The sequence below is a fragment of the Patiria miniata genome, unplaced genomic scaffold (assembly GCF_015706575.1).
Source record: "Patiria miniata isolate m_02_andy unplaced genomic scaffold, ASM1570657v1 HiC_scaffold_3, whole genome shotgun sequence".
NCBI classification, from domain to species: Eukaryota; Metazoa; Echinodermata; class Asteroidea; order Valvatida; family Asterinidae; genus Patiria; species Patiria miniata.
Window position 1 is genome coordinate 38,297,124 of NW_024037069.1, and position 21,252 is coordinate 38,318,375.

Here is a 21,252-nt window from a genome sequence, read left to right on the forward strand (position 1 = left end):
ACCAAATGCCTTCCAAATTATTATTATATTATTATTATTATTAAATGGAAATATTTTAATCTTTGGCCTTATTATAAATAGTTGCAAATGAGTATACTGGATAGAGTATGCACCAAAATTGTCTGAGTCCTCGAAGGTGGGAGCTTAAAAAAAAATATCTCCTAAAGCCGAAGCAAAGACGAAGCCGGGATTTTGATAAGGCCCAATACGCGGAGTGATCGATAACATAAAAAGGTTCGAGAGCGGAGCGAGTAATGAATATGCATGAGACGTCACTAGAAGCTCATGAGTAATAACGGTACGTATTCGCGTTGAGTGGAGTACTCCTCTTTCTACTGTCGCGCCACCACCCTCTAGTGTCGTCCTACTTACCGATGATCATCACAGGTAGCAGACCAACTTCCATAGACCCCAATGGTAAATGCTCCCACTTCAAAAATTCGGGAAAATACTCACAACTCTCCAAGGTGTTCGAGACACACATCAAATTAAAGCTTATTTCATCATCTTTCATTTTTTTTTTCAATTTTCGGGGGGTCAACTGATGACTTTTAGGAGAAATTTCCATCTGAAGATGATCACCCCTGAAAATAGTCCTGAAGCCCATCGCCATTTTGAAAAACGATGCCTACACTCCATTGCAAAATAGAGCGCTTTTAGGGTCAAAATTACATCAAAATTACACAGAACTGCAAGCTCCCAGTCCTGTGCACGGCTTCCACCCATATTTTTTACAAACCCTCAAGTTCATGGCCCACAGCATGCTCAAATACCGAAGATTTTGAGGGCATGCAAATCGTGATTCGGCCGGCGCAGGCAATTTCGGACCGATTTACTGGTCTCTACACCCTTAACAAGTCCTCTTTCTACTGTCGCGCCACCACCCTCTCGTGTCGCCCCACTTACCAATGATCATCACATTTCACAAGTCCTTTTTCTACTGTCGCGCCGCCACCCTCTACTGTTGCCCCACTTATAGCTTACCGATGATCATCTCATGATCATCGGTAAGTGGGGCAACAGTAGAGGGTGGCGGCGCGACAGTAGAAAGAGGACTTGTGAAATGTGATGATTATCGGTAAGTGGGGCGACACGAGAGGGTGGTGGCGCGACAGTAGAAAGAGGACTTGTTAAATGTGATGATCATCGGTAAGTGGGGCGACACTAAAGGGTGGTGGCGCGACAGTAGAAAGAGGAGTACTCCACTCAACGCGAATACGTACCGTGATACGCATGAGCTTCTAGTGACGTCATATCATGCATATTCATTACTCGCTCCGCTCTCGAACCTTTTTATGCTACCGGAGTGATCACTATATTTAACTTTGTGGCCATATCCACGAAAAATGGCGGCGACTTGAACAAGTTTTGAACGGAGACTGGAGAAAGTGTTCTTACTTGTTCTTCTGGGGAAAGTCAGGTATGATATTTGATTGTTTAAAAAGAACAAGGAGATATATATTTAGAACGAACGTGATTTGTGAGTCTTTTAGGAGCTGACTGACTCGTGTTCTTTCAGTGTTGAACTTGATGAACCTTTGAACGCAGTGGCTATTGTTACGGCAGCCGTAATGCATTTCCCATTTTCTATCGTTACGGTAGACTGCAACCTGGCAACTTTTATAAAAAAACATGACAAGAAAATATAAAATTAGAAGGAAAAAAGTGAATTTGAACTTTATGAAATTCGGACTTTATTTCCCTTTTAAAAAAAATCCTCCAAAGCCTCAGGTTAGAAAAGGAAAAAAATTCGAGTGCAAAACTGAGATCCGAACCCGCAACCTCGCGGTGCAAAATCCTACCCTCTATCGGCTGAGCTGGCGCACTGCTCGATAAAACGTGTGGAAACAAATAATTATATACCTGCGTGCGTACCAAAAAAATATCGTAGAGGGCGCTAAACAACGAGTGCCGTAACGATAGCCACTTCGAATTTTGAAAGCTTAAACATTTGCAAATTGCAGCGCGCGGTACCGGGTGGCCGCGGGGCGGGTTCGCCGTGGCCTTGATGTAGGGTCGGACGTATGTTTTTTTGGGGGGGGGGGGGGCTGAATTTTTGGGACTTATCGGATCTGCCATCACTCAGTATTATTAAACTTAAAGTGAAATGAATGTGCTTGTAAAAACTGAAAGTACTAATACTGGGGCCTAGGAGAAACGGAGAAAATCTGAACTAGTTTAATACTAGTTTAAATCACGATTTTAGCACCGATTTGGGTCACCGAATGACCGATTATTATCCTGGTGTCATGGGTTTTCGTTCGGTGAACTTTAAGTTGCAGTCTTACGTTTCGAAAGATCGTCCGCCATTTACAGCGATATTGTATACGAGATGTACATCATGCACCATTTTATGTTTTCGATCCGTTCATTGAGCGGCAGTTTTTACATTAGTATGGCGCGCAAAATGTTTTTAAAAAAATATAAAAATAATGTTTCCACACTGTCAATCACTATGGACTAACAAATAAAGTTGTTCTTTAAATAATATATGATTCCTCATTTTTTTCCTGTATTTTGTTCTTCTTTATTTTACTTTAAAGTGGTATACATTAATTATTTTCACATTAAATAGAATTGTTTTTACTCAACATAATTATATACATCTGTTTATATTTATAAAACACACAGAATGCAAAGTGAATGCTTAAAAATGCGTTCATTTTTAGGGTCGTCACCTTGAAGAAAAAAACCTGAAAAAAGAGAAAGTCATTTTTTGGTCAAAATGCTGTTGCAAATCTTGATTAAACTAGAGGAAAGGAAAATTGCTTTAGGTCACAGAAGTCATTTGAGAGTGATTAAAAAAAGCTTGAGAACTAAAGACATTTAGGGGTCATAAAGTAAACATTTACTGTTTTTTTTACCTTGGCGTAGTCATCAGTAGTCAAAGTAACTTTGACCTTACTTATCGCTTTTTTAACATTCGGACATGATCTGGCGACTGTCACCAGATCATGTCCGAATATTAAAAAGGCGATAAAGTAGGGTCAAAGTTACTTGGACCAAGTCATCAGTAAGTTTATAGTGAAAAAAATGAATTCTTTCCTGCGACAGTTTTTTTATGTCATGTGTGTAAATCATTTCACAAGAATAATTCAGGCAGCCTGAAAAGTAGCTTTTTGTAAAATGTTGTCTCCAAATGGCAGTTATTGTAAACGAGACACCATAGATTATAACAGAAATCAAATTGGGAATCTTGCAGTGCTGTAACCCTAACCTTCCTCAATCCTCCAAAGTCCTCTGGGCGGTTTTGGAGGATTTTGGAGGATTGAGGCTGAATGCATTTTGAGAGGCAGGGCTGTTGGAGGATTTTGAAGGATTGAGGCTGTGGGTATCCTTCATTTGAATATACTGTAAGTGCCAATTTTTGAGCATTTTGGAGGATTAAGGATGGTTCCTAGCAAAAAGGGCCTTGGGGTCAGGGTTAAAGTTTACCTAAAAAAATGGTTGCATCGTATTATTTACAAAAATATTACAAGTAGTGGTGAAAGTCATTGTGGAACTCTGAAGTCATAGTATTCACTGTAAACATTACTGCTCTGTGTTTTTAACAGTTTTTAAGTCGCCATGGATAGTCCCGACGACAACACCACAGTGTTCCGAATGATGGGGGAGTTTAAGAACTACATTGCCAAAGATATAGGTAAGGTTAAAGGGAATATACAACATTTGCAAACATCGAAAAATAAAACTACCAAGTTTTTACGAAATACCTTACTAGGATGTTGGTAAATGACAGTCTAAAGCATCCTGTAAAATAATGGCACCTGGTGTGAAGTCATTTTCAAGAAAATGGTATTTTTGTATACATTTCCAACGGTGGTCGGCCGACCACCGGGTGCAGGCCAGCTAGAGTGGTTCCCTTTACCTTACAATTTTCCGGCATCTATAAATTGATCCATTTTATCTTTAGTGGAGTCAAGGAACCAGACTACTTGAACATTTTGTGTTTTTCTTGGTTTTTCCAGCATTTTCGAACACAAAACTTCAAACATGTCAGTTAAAACAATATTTGATCTATAATACTAACCCCTCAAATAGTTCATTTCTGAAAATTACAGCAAAAGCCAATGATGTACATTCCCTTTAAACACTGCTGGGTAATTCCAGCATTATGGAAAAAAAATGCAGTGTCTGTGACAGAGCCAATTAACCATGATATCTAATTAATGATTCAGAGAAATGATCCCAAACTCCTAGTCTGTAATCTCCTTGACCATTACTAGATGACGGATGTACAAGATTTGAAAAATGTTATTCTCAGATTTATTCACTAAGCTCTTAAAATACAAAAAAAAGTCGATTTGTAATGTCCATGACGCTGCTTTTCCTTGCACTTAGGTTTCAATTTGGGGTAATCGAATGACAACTCACAATTGTAAAAATTGTAAAAAGAATCACAAGAATTCTCTATTGGTAACGAGCGATAATTTGTGTTTTGCAGAGAGGCACAAGAAGGACCAACAGAGTCGTGAGCGGGAGGGGGCGTTGCTGTCCGCCCAGAGTCGCATCGCCAAACTGGAGGCGGAGATGGATGGCCTGAAAGCCACCCACAAGCGCTCCAGGATGGAGTTTGAGAGAGACGTGGAAAAAGAACGAAACAATCGAGAGGTTCGGATTTTTTTTAGTGATTTGTGACCATCAAACCACAGCAATGTGGTTCTTGGGTTTTGGTGTAGTACAGCTACAATATATTGTCTAATTTACTGGTGTCCATTGTGCGCATCTGTTTAGTGAACCCTTTTAACCCTTACCATCCCAAATCCTCCAAAATCCTTTTTGCAAATTGGAGGAATTTGCAGGATTGAGGTTAATAATATCGGAGTCTTATATAGCGCACTTATCTACCAACTATTAGGTACTCAAGGCGCTGGAGATATGTCTATTATTAAAGAAAGGTAAATAAAGTTTATGAGAAATGTGAGACCCATTAAGCAGCACCTTATAAGGGTTTACAAGGTGCTGCGGCACATATTGCAGCCACTGCCAGAAACACCGGGGCAAACCCCTTCTCTTAACAATAAGTGTTACTGGGTTCTTTAACGTGCACACAACACCCAGGACCTACGGCTTTACTTCCCATCCGAAGGACGAAGTAATAATGGTAAAGTGCCTTGCTCAAGAGCACAAGCACCATGTTCCCACGGTCAGGATTTGAATCCATGTACCACGGCACACGAGTCGAACACCGTAACCATTGGACCACAGCACCCCACAGGTTACATGGCAAAAGTGTGTTGCTGATTTTGGAGGACGCACTGTGTCAAGGTCTTGGGCCGGACCGTGTGTTGTTTATGCTCAGCCGTGCATAAATTTAGTCCTTGATTATACTTGACATCCCCCGCACTGCTCCAGGATGTCACTGCCTCTGCCTCAGCCTATTGACTGTCATAGCTGGAGGATTTTGCAGGATTGAGGCAGCGGTCACCCCTCCATGGACCATATTGAAGAAATAACGGAGGAATTTGCAGGATTGAGGCTATATGCTATTCTTCCATGACGCCAAATGGAGGCTTTTGCAGGATTGAGGCTACATCCTAGCAAAAAGGCCTAGGGAGTTAGGGTTATTAATATTTTTAAAATCTTCATTTAAATGTCGAGTTTGTCTTTCTCTGTTTGTGATAAAAATTCTCTGGATGCATCTTTTCCTCAGACCATCTGATTTCCTTATATTTTTTTTTTACATCTCCTGTATCTATAAAAATTGGAAAACACTGCAGAGTCTTGTAAATCCTGGAATATTCTCTTTTTGTTGTTGTGAACTCCCATTTGCATGCCTGAATTCAAAATTTCACTGTCTGTCTCAGGAAGAGTTGTCCAAGGTGGGAGAGCTGAAGAGACAGCTGGAGTTTGCCGTCAAGCAGGAGCAACGATCCCGCAAGGAGCTTGACGAGACGCGGCGAGCCAAGATGGACATGAAGGCCAACTACGAGGCTGGCATCCAGGACCTGAGACAGCAGAAACTCAAACTGGAGACCACTCTGCAAGATGTAAGTGTCTTGCCCGCACTTTCCACCTCTAAGAACAAAGTTTGAATCCCATCAAGGAGCCAAACCTTTCAGAAATAGTGTTTAGAATTTGGGAGATTCACGGCCCAGGCGAGTCAGGTTGGCATTTTGACCCCCCGGCCCCCGCTTTCCTCTTCTATGACTTGAATTTGAATCCCACCCAATTATTCAAACCTTTCAGATCCAGATATATAATTCATTAACCCTAACCCTCCTCAATTTTCCAAAATTCTCCTGCCGCTTTTGGATGATTTTAAAGGATTGAGGATGAATGGCAAAGATGTTTCGTTTTTTTTGTGGAGGATGCATTACGTCAAGCCAGTAGGCCATATCCTGCATTGGTTATGTTCAGCCATGCATAAATCAGCCCTGTGTTTTTCTCGTATTTCATCCGCACTGCTTCTTAACGTCATTCACACTGCCTCAAACCATAGCAGTAATTGACAGAGGATTTCGGAGGATTGAGGCAGTGGTCACCCTCCACAGACTAACTTCAAGAAATAACGTATGATTTTGGAGGATTGAGGCTGAGTCCAATTTTTTTTTTGGCAATTGGAGGATTTTGCAGGATTGAGGTTGCATCCTAGCCAGAGGGTCTAGGGGGTTAGGGTTAAGTCGCATTATTCGGAAGCTTTCCACTTGCGCGACCCAGGTTCCATTCACACCCAGGCCAAATAGATTTGTTTGTTTTTCAGTCCCTGCCATTGGTCTGTTTGCTAGATTACTTTAGTCTGTGCCAAAGTCTAACGCTGCCCAAAAACTTCCCCGGGATTAAAGGTTTTAAGGAATTCATTCCATGTTTCCTTTTCTTTTTACAGCTTCAGATGTCAAGTCGCTCGCATATTTCAAGATTGACCAATGAAATAACAAAGTGAGTACAAAATTCCATGATCAATTATTATGTAACTTTATCGCTCCTTGACATGCACCCCCCCCCCCCCCAAAAAAAGAAGGCTTTTCTGAGTGAAGAACTTGTATCTTAAAAGATGTTTGTCTTCCTTTTGGGAAATCTAGGAAGAATGCGGACATCAAGCTGTTGCAGACGGATGTTGAGGAAGCGAAGACTCGACTACAGCATCAAATGAGGTAAGAACAATTTAATTCCAGTCTGAACTATTGGCAAGCATGTTTTTGTGGGGTTTTTTTGGGGGGGGGGGGGGAGGGGGAGATGAATATATTTTTTGAAAGTAACCCTTTTTTGAAAAGTATAAACTGGGGTGGGGTTTGGAGCTTCATAGAATTTGGTTGCTTTCCTCCAGTAGAGAAATTTGCTTTGAAAACTGCAGTATATAATGCCATTAATTTTTTTGTCATTGTTTCTTACAGACGGGGGATTGACGCGTCTAGTAATCTGAGAGCAATGGAGGAATATCGCATGGAACTCATGAACGCACAACAAAAAGTCAAGGTAAGGTGAACATGTGAAAAAGAAGTCATTAAAAGATCCGTGTGCAGTTTTGAACCTCTGCATATTACTCATATGCAACAGTTCTGTTAAGGTTGTTGTCTTTAGTGAGTTTTTTGGCATGGTTCCTGGGAAATTGACAGAATTTTCAAATACAGCACAAGTCGAAACACTAATCAGATTTTGTGTATCGGGATTAAGAGTGACAATGGAACAAGTTTGTCATAATTCATTTGAACAGCTTGTCACTTGACTTGTTATAAGACTGGACGACTGTTGATTTACATGAAATCAGGGTTCCCACATTCATGGAAAAGGTTGAAAATCTGGATAATCTTAGATTTTTAAGCTATCATGGAAAAGCATGGAAACTTCAAGGAATTTTATTTCACAAGGAGTCATGGAAAGTTGATTTTCCAAGAAAAAAAATCATGAAATTGTCATCCTGCACAACCTATACATGATGATGTGTAACATTAACCCTAACCGAACTCAACCCATCAAAGTTCAACAGCAGGTTTTGTTTGAATCTGTTGGGATAGGTACAGTACCCCTAAACTGATGGTCTTTTATGCTGGGGTTGGCATACCTCCAGAAACTAAGTTCAACAGTGTGCGTGCACAATTTCCCATGTGGGTGTTGGAATTTGCCAGAATGGGTATGGTTCCTAGTAAATCAGGCTGGGGAGTTAGGGTTAATACCGCAGTCTTCCAGATTATATTCCAGTTTACTATGCTTCCTTCCGAGTAACATCGCGGAACCATGTTACTCCTCTACATTATCAGTTACATTGGTTGCCTATACAATCTCGCATACACTTTAAAATCCTTCTGTTGACCTTCAAGGCTCTTCATGATCTTTCTCGGCCAGATACATTATAGATATGTTGAAAGTTAAGGTCCATTCCAAGTATTCCCTGCGATCCAATGGGCGGTTGCTTGTAGATTATCCATCTGGGAGAATGCAAAAGACTATGGGGGATCGTGCATTTGCACAAGCCGCTCCCAGCTTATGGAACCAGCTACCGCCTGAAATTCAGTCTGTTCAGTCTCTAACAGTTTTTAAGACTAAGCTTAAGACTTTTCTTTTTACAAAGGCATTCGTATAAGGTTTTACTATTATCTATTTTAAATGTAGGTCTTGTTTTTATAATTTTAAGTTTCATTGCTATGACAGTGTTTTCTAAAATATCTAGTGTTTTTTTACATTTAAGATTAATGTTTAATTCGAATTTGTATTTTTAATATCTTAGCTAAACAAATGTTGTAATGCGCATTTGAACATTTCATGGTATATGCGCATAATAAATGCAATTTTATTATTATTATTATTATTATTATTATTATGCATACATGCTCTTTATAATTATTTTGTGCATGTGCAAAGCACCATTGTGATGCTTTTGTGGTATTCGGGGGGGGGGGGGGGGGAGGGGTCTTGTGTTCAACTGGAAGGCTGAAAGGGAGTGGCGTCCTTTGCCTTGTGATGGCTGGCCTGTAAATTGTAAACAGGCTCTTGAGATGTCAAAACATTGTACGAATTGGTCATAAAAAACATATTTTGTCCTGGAAAATTAATGGAAAAGTTGTTGAATTTAATTTGAATATATTTCTGTTGGAAACCATATAAAATTGACCAGAGGATGTGACAGCAATTCAAGACATTTCCAGATTTCCTTAACTTGGAAAAGTTCCAAATGATGAAAAATGGGGTATTCCCCACTCGGGTATTTACCGATAAACTCTAGATTGTTAAGTGTCCAGACAAGAGATGGTGAATGATTTATGACACATCAAATACAAGGTTTATAGCATGTCTAAAGTAGTTGAGTGCAACAACAGGTTGCTTGAATCTTGCTTAAAGCAATTTCAATTTGTTCAGTCCCAAAAAGGATTACAATCTTTGTCAGTTTCAACAGTCTTGTGTCATTTCTGGGACAGGAACTAGAACACAAAGTCAGGGAGCAGGAGGACGCGGCTACCGTAGCCAAAGCCGTACAGAACGATGCGACCAGGCTTGTGGATCTGGAGAGGGAGAATAAACAACTACAGGATCAGATCACATATTACAGGTCGGTTGATGGCAAATCCTTGGGTTGGTCTCCGTACAGAAACAGTAGATTATGATCTTTTGGCATAGACTTATCCAAGTCTCGAGGGGAGTGTGTGGCCTATTGGTTAGGGTTCGTGACTCATGATCAGAGGGTCCGGGGTTCGAATCCAGCCGCTGGTCATATATTGTGTCCTTGGGCAAGGCACTTCACCCCCACTTGCCCCTCTCCACCCAGGAGTATAAATGGGTACCGGCATTAGCTGGGGAGTAACCTGCGATGGACTAGCATCCCATCCAGGGGGAGTAGAAATATTCTCAGTCGTTTCATGCTACTGAAACCGGAGATAAACACCGGCCTGATGAGCCACATTGGCTCGGGACAGACTTTACTACTTACTTTATCCAATGGCCAGGCTTAGGAGCAATTTGTACGGTGGAACTACGCTCATGCAAAGGTGGTGCATGTGAACTCGGTGCTTCTTCGGTCAATAGGGTGTTCAAAATCACAGGTGCAACTGTAATAAAGAACAAATGCAGCGTACCTATTGCAGTGTGACATTGGGGAGATGCATGTAATGTTGCCAAAAAGTACAAAGTCGGCTGTCTAACATTTAAAAGTCTGGTTGACTTGAATAAAGAATTTAACATAAGCTTACCCAAACTATGGAGTGCACTCGCTTGAATTAAAGAAACTGTCGTGCATTTCAAAGGGTTTTACTTCGTTTCATTTAAAATGCTAACCTTTGTTTATCCATTGGCCAGGGAAGTAAACGAGAACAACGCCCTCTTGAAGGAGAAGGCTTCTGGTCTGGAATCCAAGCTGGAACGTACCGAGCAGAGGCTGACAGAAATGGCACAGCTGCAGGTGGAAAATGAGGTACCTGGAGAGGGTGGAGCCAATGCAAATAGCTCATTTGAATATATTCAAATTCCCTTCAAATCAAATAGTGATGTTTACAGTTGCTGAAAAAAAGGAATTTTGCAGTTGCAATTACGCATGCATCTGCACGTTATTACCATCATAGTATTAATTATTGTCACTATTTGTGAGTAGCAAACAATGATTTAAATACCTTTTTTGAATGAATTCCCAGGACATTAATGTTGGCTTTTCTCCCACTTTTTCAGGATTTGCGAATCAAGCTGACAAGATGGGAAAGCATGGACACAGATGCTAGTAACAGACCAAGGTGGGTGAATAATCCCAAATTCAGGAAAATGAGTAAGGCCAAAAAAGAAAAGTCTCCGGTTTCTGGTATGGAGCTTGCCCAAAAAGTGGTGCGGCGACGCGGCTTTTAATTTTTTTTTACCTGATTTTTTTGCTTCAAATGTCGGCTGATGACTGCAAATGGTGCCCGACTAAACTTAGTGCAAATATATGGGAGTCCAGAGAGGCCACATCAAGCTTATTCTCGACCATAACCCAATCTAAAAACACGTTAAAATTGTGCAGCAGCAGGATTCCAGTCAAACCAGTGAGTTTGGCGGTTTTGAGACATCATCTTTCATTGAAATTTTTTTTTTCATTTTGCCGACGCGCATGGCTACAGCGACGCGCGCGCATACCAGAAACCGGAGACTTTTTTTTTTTGGCCTAATGTGATGAAAACAGTTTATCGAGGAATATTGCACTAAAATCAGTCTATTTCATTAACAGTCGTCAAATTTGTAATGTCCTTGACCAAAAAATGACTGTCATGTGCTAGACTGCTAGTATTAATTTATGGAAAAATCTTGCAAGTGTTATTTTTTTTGCTGTGAAATCTACCACAGTTTTTCTAGAATGGTTGATGAATTTTGTTGCTGATAAAAAAAATCACATATATTTGTATGAGTAGTTGAAAGATAAAAAAGTATAAAAAGTCAAAAAAGTATGAGTGTAAAAAAAAATATGAGTGGCAAAAGTGTGGTTTAACCTTTATGTTTAAAAGTGGTATTATATTCAGCCTTCTATTTACATGGGATCCATAGCCTAGCCCATGAAAATAAAACTAATACTAATAAAAACAATAATAGAATTGTTATTTCTTCATTAGTTCTCCATCTCAGTTGTCGGCCAAAATTGCCAATCTGCAGCAGGGCCAAGTGGCTCTCCTGGAGAAACAGGGAGTCTTCCTATCAAAGTAAGAAACCAACTTCCTCCAAGTCAGTTCAGCTTTATTGCCAGTGTAGATAATAATACCTAAATTAGTTTCCACTTGCAGAACTATACCAGCATTCAAAATAATTTGAAGTTGGGTTCCAAATTCTTTGAGAACTTCAAACATGTTGACATCTAGAGGCAACCTATAAAATAGCTTAGTTCCTGCTGTGACATTAATCAATTGAAAAGGCAGTCGATTTCCTCAAACGTCTTTGCACACCTATGAGAACGTGTCTCGAACGCTGAATTCAGGGCTGATTCAAAACATGATTCAGCAACTTTTGATTTGAAATCGAGATCCTAGAATGTTGTTTTTCTCGAAATGTACAGCTGAAGCTGAGCTGAAACTTCATCAGGTTTGTTGTTCAGCACCCTTCTTTAGATTTTGAGCACTTTTGTTGCTTCAAACGAACAAAATGCACAAATTACAAATGATGGACTATACCTTTAATGCCTGAAGTAGATTGGAATTTCAAAGTAATTCTTTATTCAATTTATTTGAATAATTTGCATTCCATGCTCCCAGCTCTCATTCCTTTGAGCAAGCCTACAATGTCTCCCAAGACAAGATAGCCTCCACCATGCAGGAGTTACTCAAGCTTCGAGAGGATAAGAAGCAACAGGAGGACCTGGTCAAACGGCTGCAGAGGAGACTACTCCTGCTCACAAAGGTTGTGTTCAATATCTCACTGCATTAATTTGAAATGGTAAACAACAGTTGCATTAAACAAGACTACCTGGTGAAACGGCTGCAGAGGAAACTACTCCTGCTTACAAAGGTTGTGTTCAATATCTCACTGCATTAATTTGAAATGGTAAACAACAGTTGCATTAAATAAGACTACCTGGAATCCCCTTTCAGGCATTACCTGCTTCTGATGCAAATATGACATGGCAAACTTCACCTTCCACCTAGTTGGCCTTGGTTAGAATCCCACCAAGGACTGCATGTGGATTGATTTTGGAGTACCCGCTTGATACCGAGGATTCCCAAGAACATCATTGCAGGGATTTCCTCTCTGCCTGACGACAGAACATTTCTTCATCATCACCATAATCATCTCTCTCTCTCTCTCTAGATATCTTTAGACTTCTCAGCTACAATAATGCCTTTGTACTTAAGTCTTGGTTTCATTTCCATAAAGAATTAGAATAAATAGCATCAACATAGGCATTGTAAATGCATGTCCTGCTTGGCTAATCGCGATGGCTCTATAAAAAGGGGTCAGATGTTCATTTGGTATGTTAGGGACATTCATGAGACTCTTGGTCCTTGATAAATGTGTGATTAAGGCACTTACTTTACACAAAGTGGGGAAAGCTATATTGCAGAAGGCAAATGTTAAAATTTGATAAAGATAGCGATGTGCTGAAATGAACCATCATTTACAAGTGGTTCTATGTTTCTTAAGGTTTTCACAGAATTTAAGTGGTCTTACTATTTTTTTCTATTATTCTCAACCTTTTCAACTTGAACTGACACCTTGCAGCTCATTTGCAAAGAGCAGGTTACACATAATCAAAATGAACTGAATATGACAAAAAATGCTTGATAGATATTTGAATTTGCACTGGTTGTTATTTTTTTTAGGAGAGAGACGGGATGCGACAGATCCTGAATTCCTACGACAGCGAGGTGACCAGCATGGGATATGAACCGCAATGCAACGCTCGCCTGAAACAAGCTGAGTCCAACCTGCAGACCTGCCACCGACAGATCGAGATTCTTGAGGTAAATGACAACATTTTTAACTATTATAAGATGGAATTTTGCGTCGGGGTGATATAAATCAAATTAGGTTTTGCCCTTCACCAACGTTTTTAAACACTGTATACTCAGTGTGTTACCTTCCGAGTGAAAGTTGGAAAAAATCACTCGGGTGGGACTTGAACCCACGACCTCCTGCTTTCTAGTGCAGTGTTTAAAAACGTTGGTGAAGGGCAAAACCTAATTTGATTAACATTTTTAACTTCATTTTCCTTCGAAATTGTGTGGAGTCATGCTGGCGCCTTGATACTTCCGTCCACCTTTACAATTCCATTTGAAATACAACCTATGCTGATTCTAGTCTATGAAAGCGTCTCTGATATGTGTGCTGATCATGCCAACACTGCGTCTTGACCTCCAGATTCTGACCATTCAGCGGCGCCTTCTCCGTCTTGACCTGAAAATTCTGACCATTCAGGGGGTGCCTTCTCTGTCTTGACCTCCAGATTCTGACCATTCAGCGGGCCCCTTCTATCCTGCTACGGTAACCCGATGTTGTTTGATAAAAACATGGCAGCTACCGACCAATCAACAGCATTGCCCGAATTTCTGCTCCGATTGATGTCACAATTTCTTAAGTCGGCTCTGATTTGCTAGTGCGTGAGGTCGCAATAAGTTTTGCCTGCTCAGATATATGAGACGTTGAAGTGTGGCTCTGCACACAAGACGTCTGATCCTCCGTCTATGGTGATTCCAGTCCCTGCCTGATTTCATGATTTTTTCTTCGGAATATCATTCACGTTTTTGCCCCCTTCCTTAAAAACTGAACATAATTTTATCATCTGTTCTCGTAGCTTTTCCTCAGGTTTTCAAGCTACAGTACCTTGTATGATTTGTAGGAACCATCAGTTTCAGTATCAGAAATAATGTCAAACATTCAAAGACAATATTGCTTCAGTTTTTGCACTAAACTGAAACATGCCATACTGTCACAAAGAGGTGATGTTTAATGGTTGATTGGTTCACGTCTAAAAAAAAATTCGTAATTCTTTTCTGATAACATTTCTTGATAAACTTGCCAACTTTTTGTGTATTTTTTTTCTGCCATTTTTGCAGTATGACATCAAAGCAGCTGTGGAAGAAGCCAGCAAATCCCGACTAGAAAACAAGCAGGTAAACATTTCCTTTACCAATAAATGTACAATATTATCGTTATTAAAGTAATTTATTATTAGTATTACGGGCATGGAACTTTTTCATAAGATCTGCTGATTTCCTCGTTTTTTACTTCTCATGAAAACCATTACAAATTGAAAAAACACTGTAAAAAATTTTGTGTTTGGAGTTTTCTCGTTTTTTCTAAAATTCCCAGTTGCATGCCTGGTATTAGTAGTAATTTTTTTAAAGTGACTTTTTGGTTAAAATCATTCCAGCTGGAAACTTGGCTCGCCCAGATGCAGAGTGAGCTGTCCCTGGCTAAGACGACCCCGCCCATCCCACCACAATCCCTGAACTCGATCACAGACGATGCTTCAGGAGGCGATGGCAAAGAGGTCCAGACACTGAAGACGAGAATCACGGAGCTGGAAGAAGAGAACGGCAGGCTGGCCGAGAGGAACGAGAACCTGGATGTACTGCTGGAACGCCGGGCACTGAAGGTGATTTGTTATTGGATGATGTGCAGGGACAATAGAGGGTGCTGTCTACATGACTTACAATAGCCAAGAAGGGGCACATATGTAGTTGGCCCATTCAAATCCTGGCATGCAACGTTTTTTTGGATCCACTGACTTCCTCGTTTTTTTTACTTCTCATGAATTGAAAAATTTCCTCGTTTTTTTCTAAATTCCCAGTTGCATGCCTGAAATTAGGACAATGCATGTTATTCTGAGCACAGCCTTAAAAGGACACTTTCGTCCCGAGTGCACCCAATTGGGCTGGAAATACGTACAGAGAAAGGAAAAAAACTGTTACTGCGTAGTGTTTCATGAACATTTTGAAAAGAAACTTGCATGTGTTCCTGGATTTACGACCAGTGCTCCAGCGACTCGATTTCTGGTGAACAAAAGCTTGTACCTTGACATTCCTTTGCTTTGCATTGTCACGAAAAACAGAAAATTTCCATGATAAGTTGTGTAAACATTTTTATTCTAATTTTTTCTCTGTCACCTTTTTAAAATTTCTTCTAAGTTGAACAAAGAAATTGATTGGCGTGGGGTTTGAACCTGCGACCTCCAGATTGTCGTTCAGGACCTCTACCAACTTAGCTATCCAGCCCTACGTTGGCGGTTCCCCAATTTGTCAATGTCTTTGATCAAGGTGCTGATTGGAAGCCATCAACCCATATATGCCATATAGCCAGGGATCATGCACCCTGAACAAAGACATCGCCAAATGGGGAACGGCCAAGAGAGGATAGCTCAGTTGGTAAAGCACCAGAACAAGCAATCCCGAGGTTGCAGGTTCAAACCCAGCTCCAGTAATTTTTTGTGTGTAAATACATATTTGAGCCCAAAAGGCACATTCTCTCAAAAGTGCTTAAACAATTCCTATTTTGGAAGCCCTTTAACAATTCCTATTTTGTTCCTGTTTGTTCTCCCCCTCCCCCTCCCCTATAGGGTGATTATGACCCCACCAAAACCAAGATCATCAGTTTCGCCCAGAACCCGGCTGCCTTGGCGCGTCAGGAGAGAGCCGCCGAGACCAAACACCTCAAGGAGGAAGTGGAGAGACTGAGGAACAGGGTGCAGGTCTTGAAGGAGGGCGGGGCCGGGGAAGATGTCACGCAGGTCGTCATGGAGAAGATGAAGGAGTCCACTACTCAGGAGGTCGAAGGTGAACTGTCACAACAATGCAATTATTAAAAAAACCAGTATCAGTTTACCTTTTGGTGACAATAGCAGACAGAATTTGCCAAAACCATATGCCCATAGTTGTACAGTTGCAAACATTTCCATCCTTAAGCCCGGTTCATACTTCACGCGAAAACAAGCGCAAGGGGAAATTCATGTCGTCAACAATGGTGGACATGCTTCGAACGTTTTGTTGACGTCACAAATTTCGCTTTCGCTTTCGCTTTCGCTTTCACGTGAAGTGTGAACCGGGCTTTAGGGGTTTGAGCAACACACGATCTGATCATACAGATTGTCAACCATTTAAAACTTGTTTACATTCGTTAACGTAATTTCTTGTATTTAATGAAATTTGAATACTCCAAACATTCACAACATTTAGGGTCTTCAAGATCTTATCATACAATTCATAAATCATTTTATAACTTGTCTATTTTTTTTTTTTTTAAGTTTATTTTATTTTGTATGTATGAAATTTGAGTACTTTAAAAAGTCATAACCTTATCCTCACGTAGGAAATGCTCTACAGATACAGCATTGCACAGTGGAAACAAAAATGGTTGCTATAAGCTTTCCGTTCCAAACAAATTTGGTAATGTGTAGTTTTAGGTCATTAGTGCTCAAGATTGTATCCCAACTTGTTGATAACATTTTTTTTAAATGTAAGGTTTGTACAATGTACAACATTAATTTGTCAATAGTTGAGAGAATACAGTTCTGCTTTAATTTTAATATTGAAATAAATTACTCAAAATGAGGTACTCATCCACCTATCAAATTAATCCCTTCGCAGATCTTAAGAAACAATTGTCTGAGTCAGAGCTGCGCAACCAACGACTCAAAGAGGTCTTCCAGAAAAAGATCCAGGAGTTCCGGGAGGCGTGTTACCGGCTAACAGGGTACCAGATGAACATATCCAGCGACAACCAGTACAGACTCATGTCCATGTATGCCGAGCAGGAGACCGATGTGCTGCTTTTTCAGGTACATTTTACTGAGGGCATCTAGATCACTAACTGTTACATGTTGTAATTTATTTTTAGCAATAAAACTAAGACCCGTTTCAGACTGGTGTTCTAGAGGTGCATCGAACCAAACTGTTGTGGAGATTTGAATTGGGCACAATTTGATGAGCACAGTTTGTTGATAGAAACAGTCGTTATGAATAACTCCAAAGTCTAGTCCGTGGAAAATTAAAAAGATAATTTGGGTGAGCTCCTTACACTTTTTCGTTTGGAGGGTCTCTGGAATGAGCACAGTCGATATCAGAATTATTATTTCAATAATCGATATATCAGAAATCCAATATCGAGAATATTCGATATGATCGATTATCCCATGTAAAAGTTAAAGACCATAAAGATGACACTTTGATTAAAAAAACAAAAACAAAGTCCCAATTTTCCATGGCTTTCTCTGGAGCATACTGCTCAAACTTTTAAAACATCTCAGCACTGACAGTTTGTCTGGAACGGGTGGTTTCTTGTGAGGTTTTGTATTGGGGAGATCGCGAATTCCAGCGAACGCAGAGCACAAAACGACGCCTCTTGGCATTTCGCGTTGTGCTCTGCGTTCGCTGGAAGTGGCAGTCTCCCCCAATGTAAAACCTCACAGGAGACCGCCCGTTCTGGACAAACTGCAATGTTTTTTTTTTGAGTCTCAAGCACAAGTTGCCGCCAAGTTTTATTTCATTATACAGCAAATGTTAAACACAAAGTAAAAGCACAAACGGGATTCATTTTGACGATTAATCTGACGCATTTTCAATATTTTTGATTTCATTCCTCAATATCAAAAATTTCGACATTTAGATATGATTAAAAATTGCTATCGGCGATATTGATATCAAACTTATATCGAATAGTTGAGTTATATCTATATATCGATGGTGCTTACTCTGGAACACTAGACTGAATAGGTCATAAGGATTTTGTCAACTGCCCATGGCATTACTGAGCAAGTTTGAGGGAGGACTATGGTTAATTATAGTTGGACTATCTTTACTCGAGCGCAGAGTAGTTGGACTATCCTAGTTGATTATTTTGGAACCGGAGCCCGGGGCATGTTCCATCGCTGGTTACCAATAGCTGCCGGCATCAAAATGCACAGCAGGAAGCTAGAATCAGGAAGTTTTTTCTTAAATTTCCATTTTTAAATTTTTTTTATTGAAGGCAACATCATCCGGCGAGATGCAGCTTCTCGAGAACGACTTCTCCTCCACCCTGACAGACTTCATCAGCTCGTTCCTCCACCAACAGGACAGTATCCCAGCATTCCTTAGTAGCGTGACCCTTGACCTGTACAGCCGACAGACCATGGTTGGTTGAACCAAGCGAGACATTGACGTCTCTCCGATGATGAACGCTAACAATTTACAAATATCTTGCGGATTTTGGCCATTTTCCCAAACTGTGGTTTCAACTGCAGCTCCACCTTATCCTTGCCTCCAGAATCATTTGGGAGCAGTTAATGTTTAAACCAAATTGAAAGTGGCCTGCACAAGTACCCCCTCAACGATTACAAAAGGAGAGTTGGGGGAGACCACTGGGAGAGACATTTGAACTCATAACTGATGTTGCCCGACGCTCGTGCGACGATGTTACAGGTTTGTGCTCATTCAGAATTAAAAAAAGTTGTGCGCCACACGAACGCCAACCAGTACACACACGTTGTGTGTCCTGTCAACTGGCGCTTGAGAGTGGTCAAACAGCGCCCTCTTGTGTTTGCGCATGGAGACTATACTAAAACACACTTGATCTCGCTACTTCTGGTTGGAGTTCTTAATGAAATGAGAAGAATAGGCACTGTTGATGAAATTTAAACGTCTTACAATTATTTAAATGGAATTTTGAAGGGAAAACTAAAAAAACATTAAAGGTATATTTGTATTAAGGCACCAATAACTAAAATCTGTATTGGTCATTCTATAAATTTGGGGTCCCAATTTTCTGTCCCTGTTACATCTGACATCTCTGATTTTATAATTCGGATGAACTCCTACATGCAGTCGTTCTCCAAGAGTGATTATGAATAGCAAACAACCTACCCAACAAATAAATAATTTGAAGTCATTCTTGACAATACTTGAATGGTAAATTACAAAGGACCAAGGTAACAGATACAGGAAAAAATATCACACTTGGGATGCTAAATTTATAGAATGATGCATATACTATTCAATGCATTATGACAGAACTAGTACTGTTACAGTTTTCATGCCTGTTATGTTGTAAAGGCACAAGGCACATTTTTGTTTTACAAAGAAACCTCTGTTTTAGAAATTAGTTTGATGACGGAAACAATTCAAAAGCCACAAAGGCAAAGGCCGAAGCATTTTGTACCAAAGATTCTCTCACATTGCAAAGGCGCATATTTCACATTTCACAATACCCTTACAGAACTTAAAATAATTACTAGAGATAACTAATGCTAACTATCTTTTCTCTGTGTTCTTATGTTTGCCAGTAAAGTTAATATTTAATACAACTCTCTGTCATTCAGGGTTCTGCTTCTTTAGGGTCTGTGTTTTAATTCAGAAGGAAAATAACCAAACAGTGTTTTTTCTAAGCCCAAAATCAAAAATGGATGGATTTTCTGCAACGTGTTTTTAGTGTGAGTACCCAATTCATACCATTTGTATTTGCAAAGGTTTTGTGAATATTGGCTTTTGCCCTTCACCAACGTATTTTTATAAACACTGTAAGGGTGAGTAAAAACCCGAAACCCAAATGTCAGGACTATTGTTTTAGTGAAATTCTGCATGTAGCACTTTCAAAATCTAGGATATGAAAGCCCAATTCATACGCTTTTGTTGGTACAAGAATCTTTCAAATCACTCATGTACTTTTCAAGTTACGGAATTTTTTAACACAACCACCGTTTTAAAGTTCTGTCCACGGATCACAAAAAGGTGTCCGTTCTTTCAGCAAAACGAAAAACAATTTACACACAGCCCTATGTGATGTTTTTTCTATTGCCGAAAGAACACTTACCTTTTTGTGATCTGTGGACAGCACTTTAAAACGGTGGTTGTGTTTAAAATTCCGTAACTTGTTAAAAAAAAAAGCTTATGAATTGGGCTTTCATATCCTAGATTTTGAAAGTGCTACATTCAGAACTTCACTAAAACAATAGTCCTGACATTTGGTTCTTTTTTTTACTGACCCTCTATACTAAGTGTTGTCCAAGAACTTGTGAGGAATAAAACTTACAAGGTTACTCCAGTGTGACTCGAACCCACGACCTCCTGCTTACTAGTGCAGAATATTGAATTTACATGTCCCTGACGTAAATTCCATCTTATAAAAAAAGCTTTTGATGTTGTCATCTTTCTTGAGTGAAAGTTGGTCACATCCATAAAAAAAAAATCTTGATGGCGGGAAAAAATTAAAAAGTCAAATGTTAGGAGAACTATACAAACAAATTGAATTTTTCCTCAGAAGTGGTTGAATCGAACTTTGTAAGAAACACCAATTTAACAATCGAAATCATATTGAACATGTGGCTTAGATGAAAGTATTTAAGAACTGATTTGGTTTTAACCAGAAAAATAAGAAAACTCTTCTTGGAAAGTAACAATTGTTATTTTGACTGCAAATATATCAACTGATGATTCATGATTTCTTGTTGCGCTGTTGCTGGCATCACTGAACAAGGAAATTAGTTTCCCTGAATGTACAAGGTTAATTAAAACCGCGAAACGTTGCTCTGAAAACTCATCAAACTGTAACAAGATTGTAATATCTTATTCATGGAAAAGCCGTTTCGCAGGATGGTTTTGCAGGTATTTGCAAACCTCGACATTGCTTTCAGCTTCGGATGAAAGGAAATATCAGACCCTGACTTTGACTCTAGATAGGCTTACTGTCTTAATCAAGAACAGCATTACCTACAAAATGAAGCCATAAATATATAATACTTACCATTTGGTTCTAGAATGCTTGTTTTTTTTTCTTGCATCGGAGATGAAGGCAAGGTCATGCATGGATGAAGCCGATGCTAGAAATGTAACCGTGGTTTAGGAAATGGCCAAGGATCTCATCAGCTGATCCAATCTTTAGAGACTCATTGAATTAGTGTGGAGT

General features: G+C 39.8%; 1 protein-coding gene across 1 annotated transcript; it reads left to right on the plus strand.

The window, feature by feature from the left end:
- Window positions 1-3,532: 3,532 nt before the first annotated feature.
- On the plus strand, window positions 3,533-19,654 carry LOC119737873 (mitotic spindle assembly checkpoint protein MAD1-like). Its single transcript, XM_038212507.1, has 17 exons — window positions 3,533-3,643; window positions 4,445-4,611; window positions 5,808-5,990; window positions 6,827-6,879; window positions 7,023-7,094; window positions 7,335-7,416; window positions 9,354-9,484; window positions 10,228-10,342; window positions 10,594-10,655; window positions 11,502-11,588; window positions 12,135-12,279; window positions 13,200-13,340; window positions 14,433-14,489; window positions 14,750-14,974; window positions 15,935-16,151; window positions 16,962-17,152; window positions 18,340-19,654. Exons 1-17 carry the CDS (start codon window positions 3,568-3,570, stop codon window positions 18,493-18,495), a joined length of 2,160 nt encoding a protein of 719 aa, XP_038068435.1. The 5' UTR covers window positions 3,533-3,567; the 3' UTR covers window positions 18,496-19,654.
- Window positions 19,655-21,252: the final 1,598 nt, after the last annotated feature.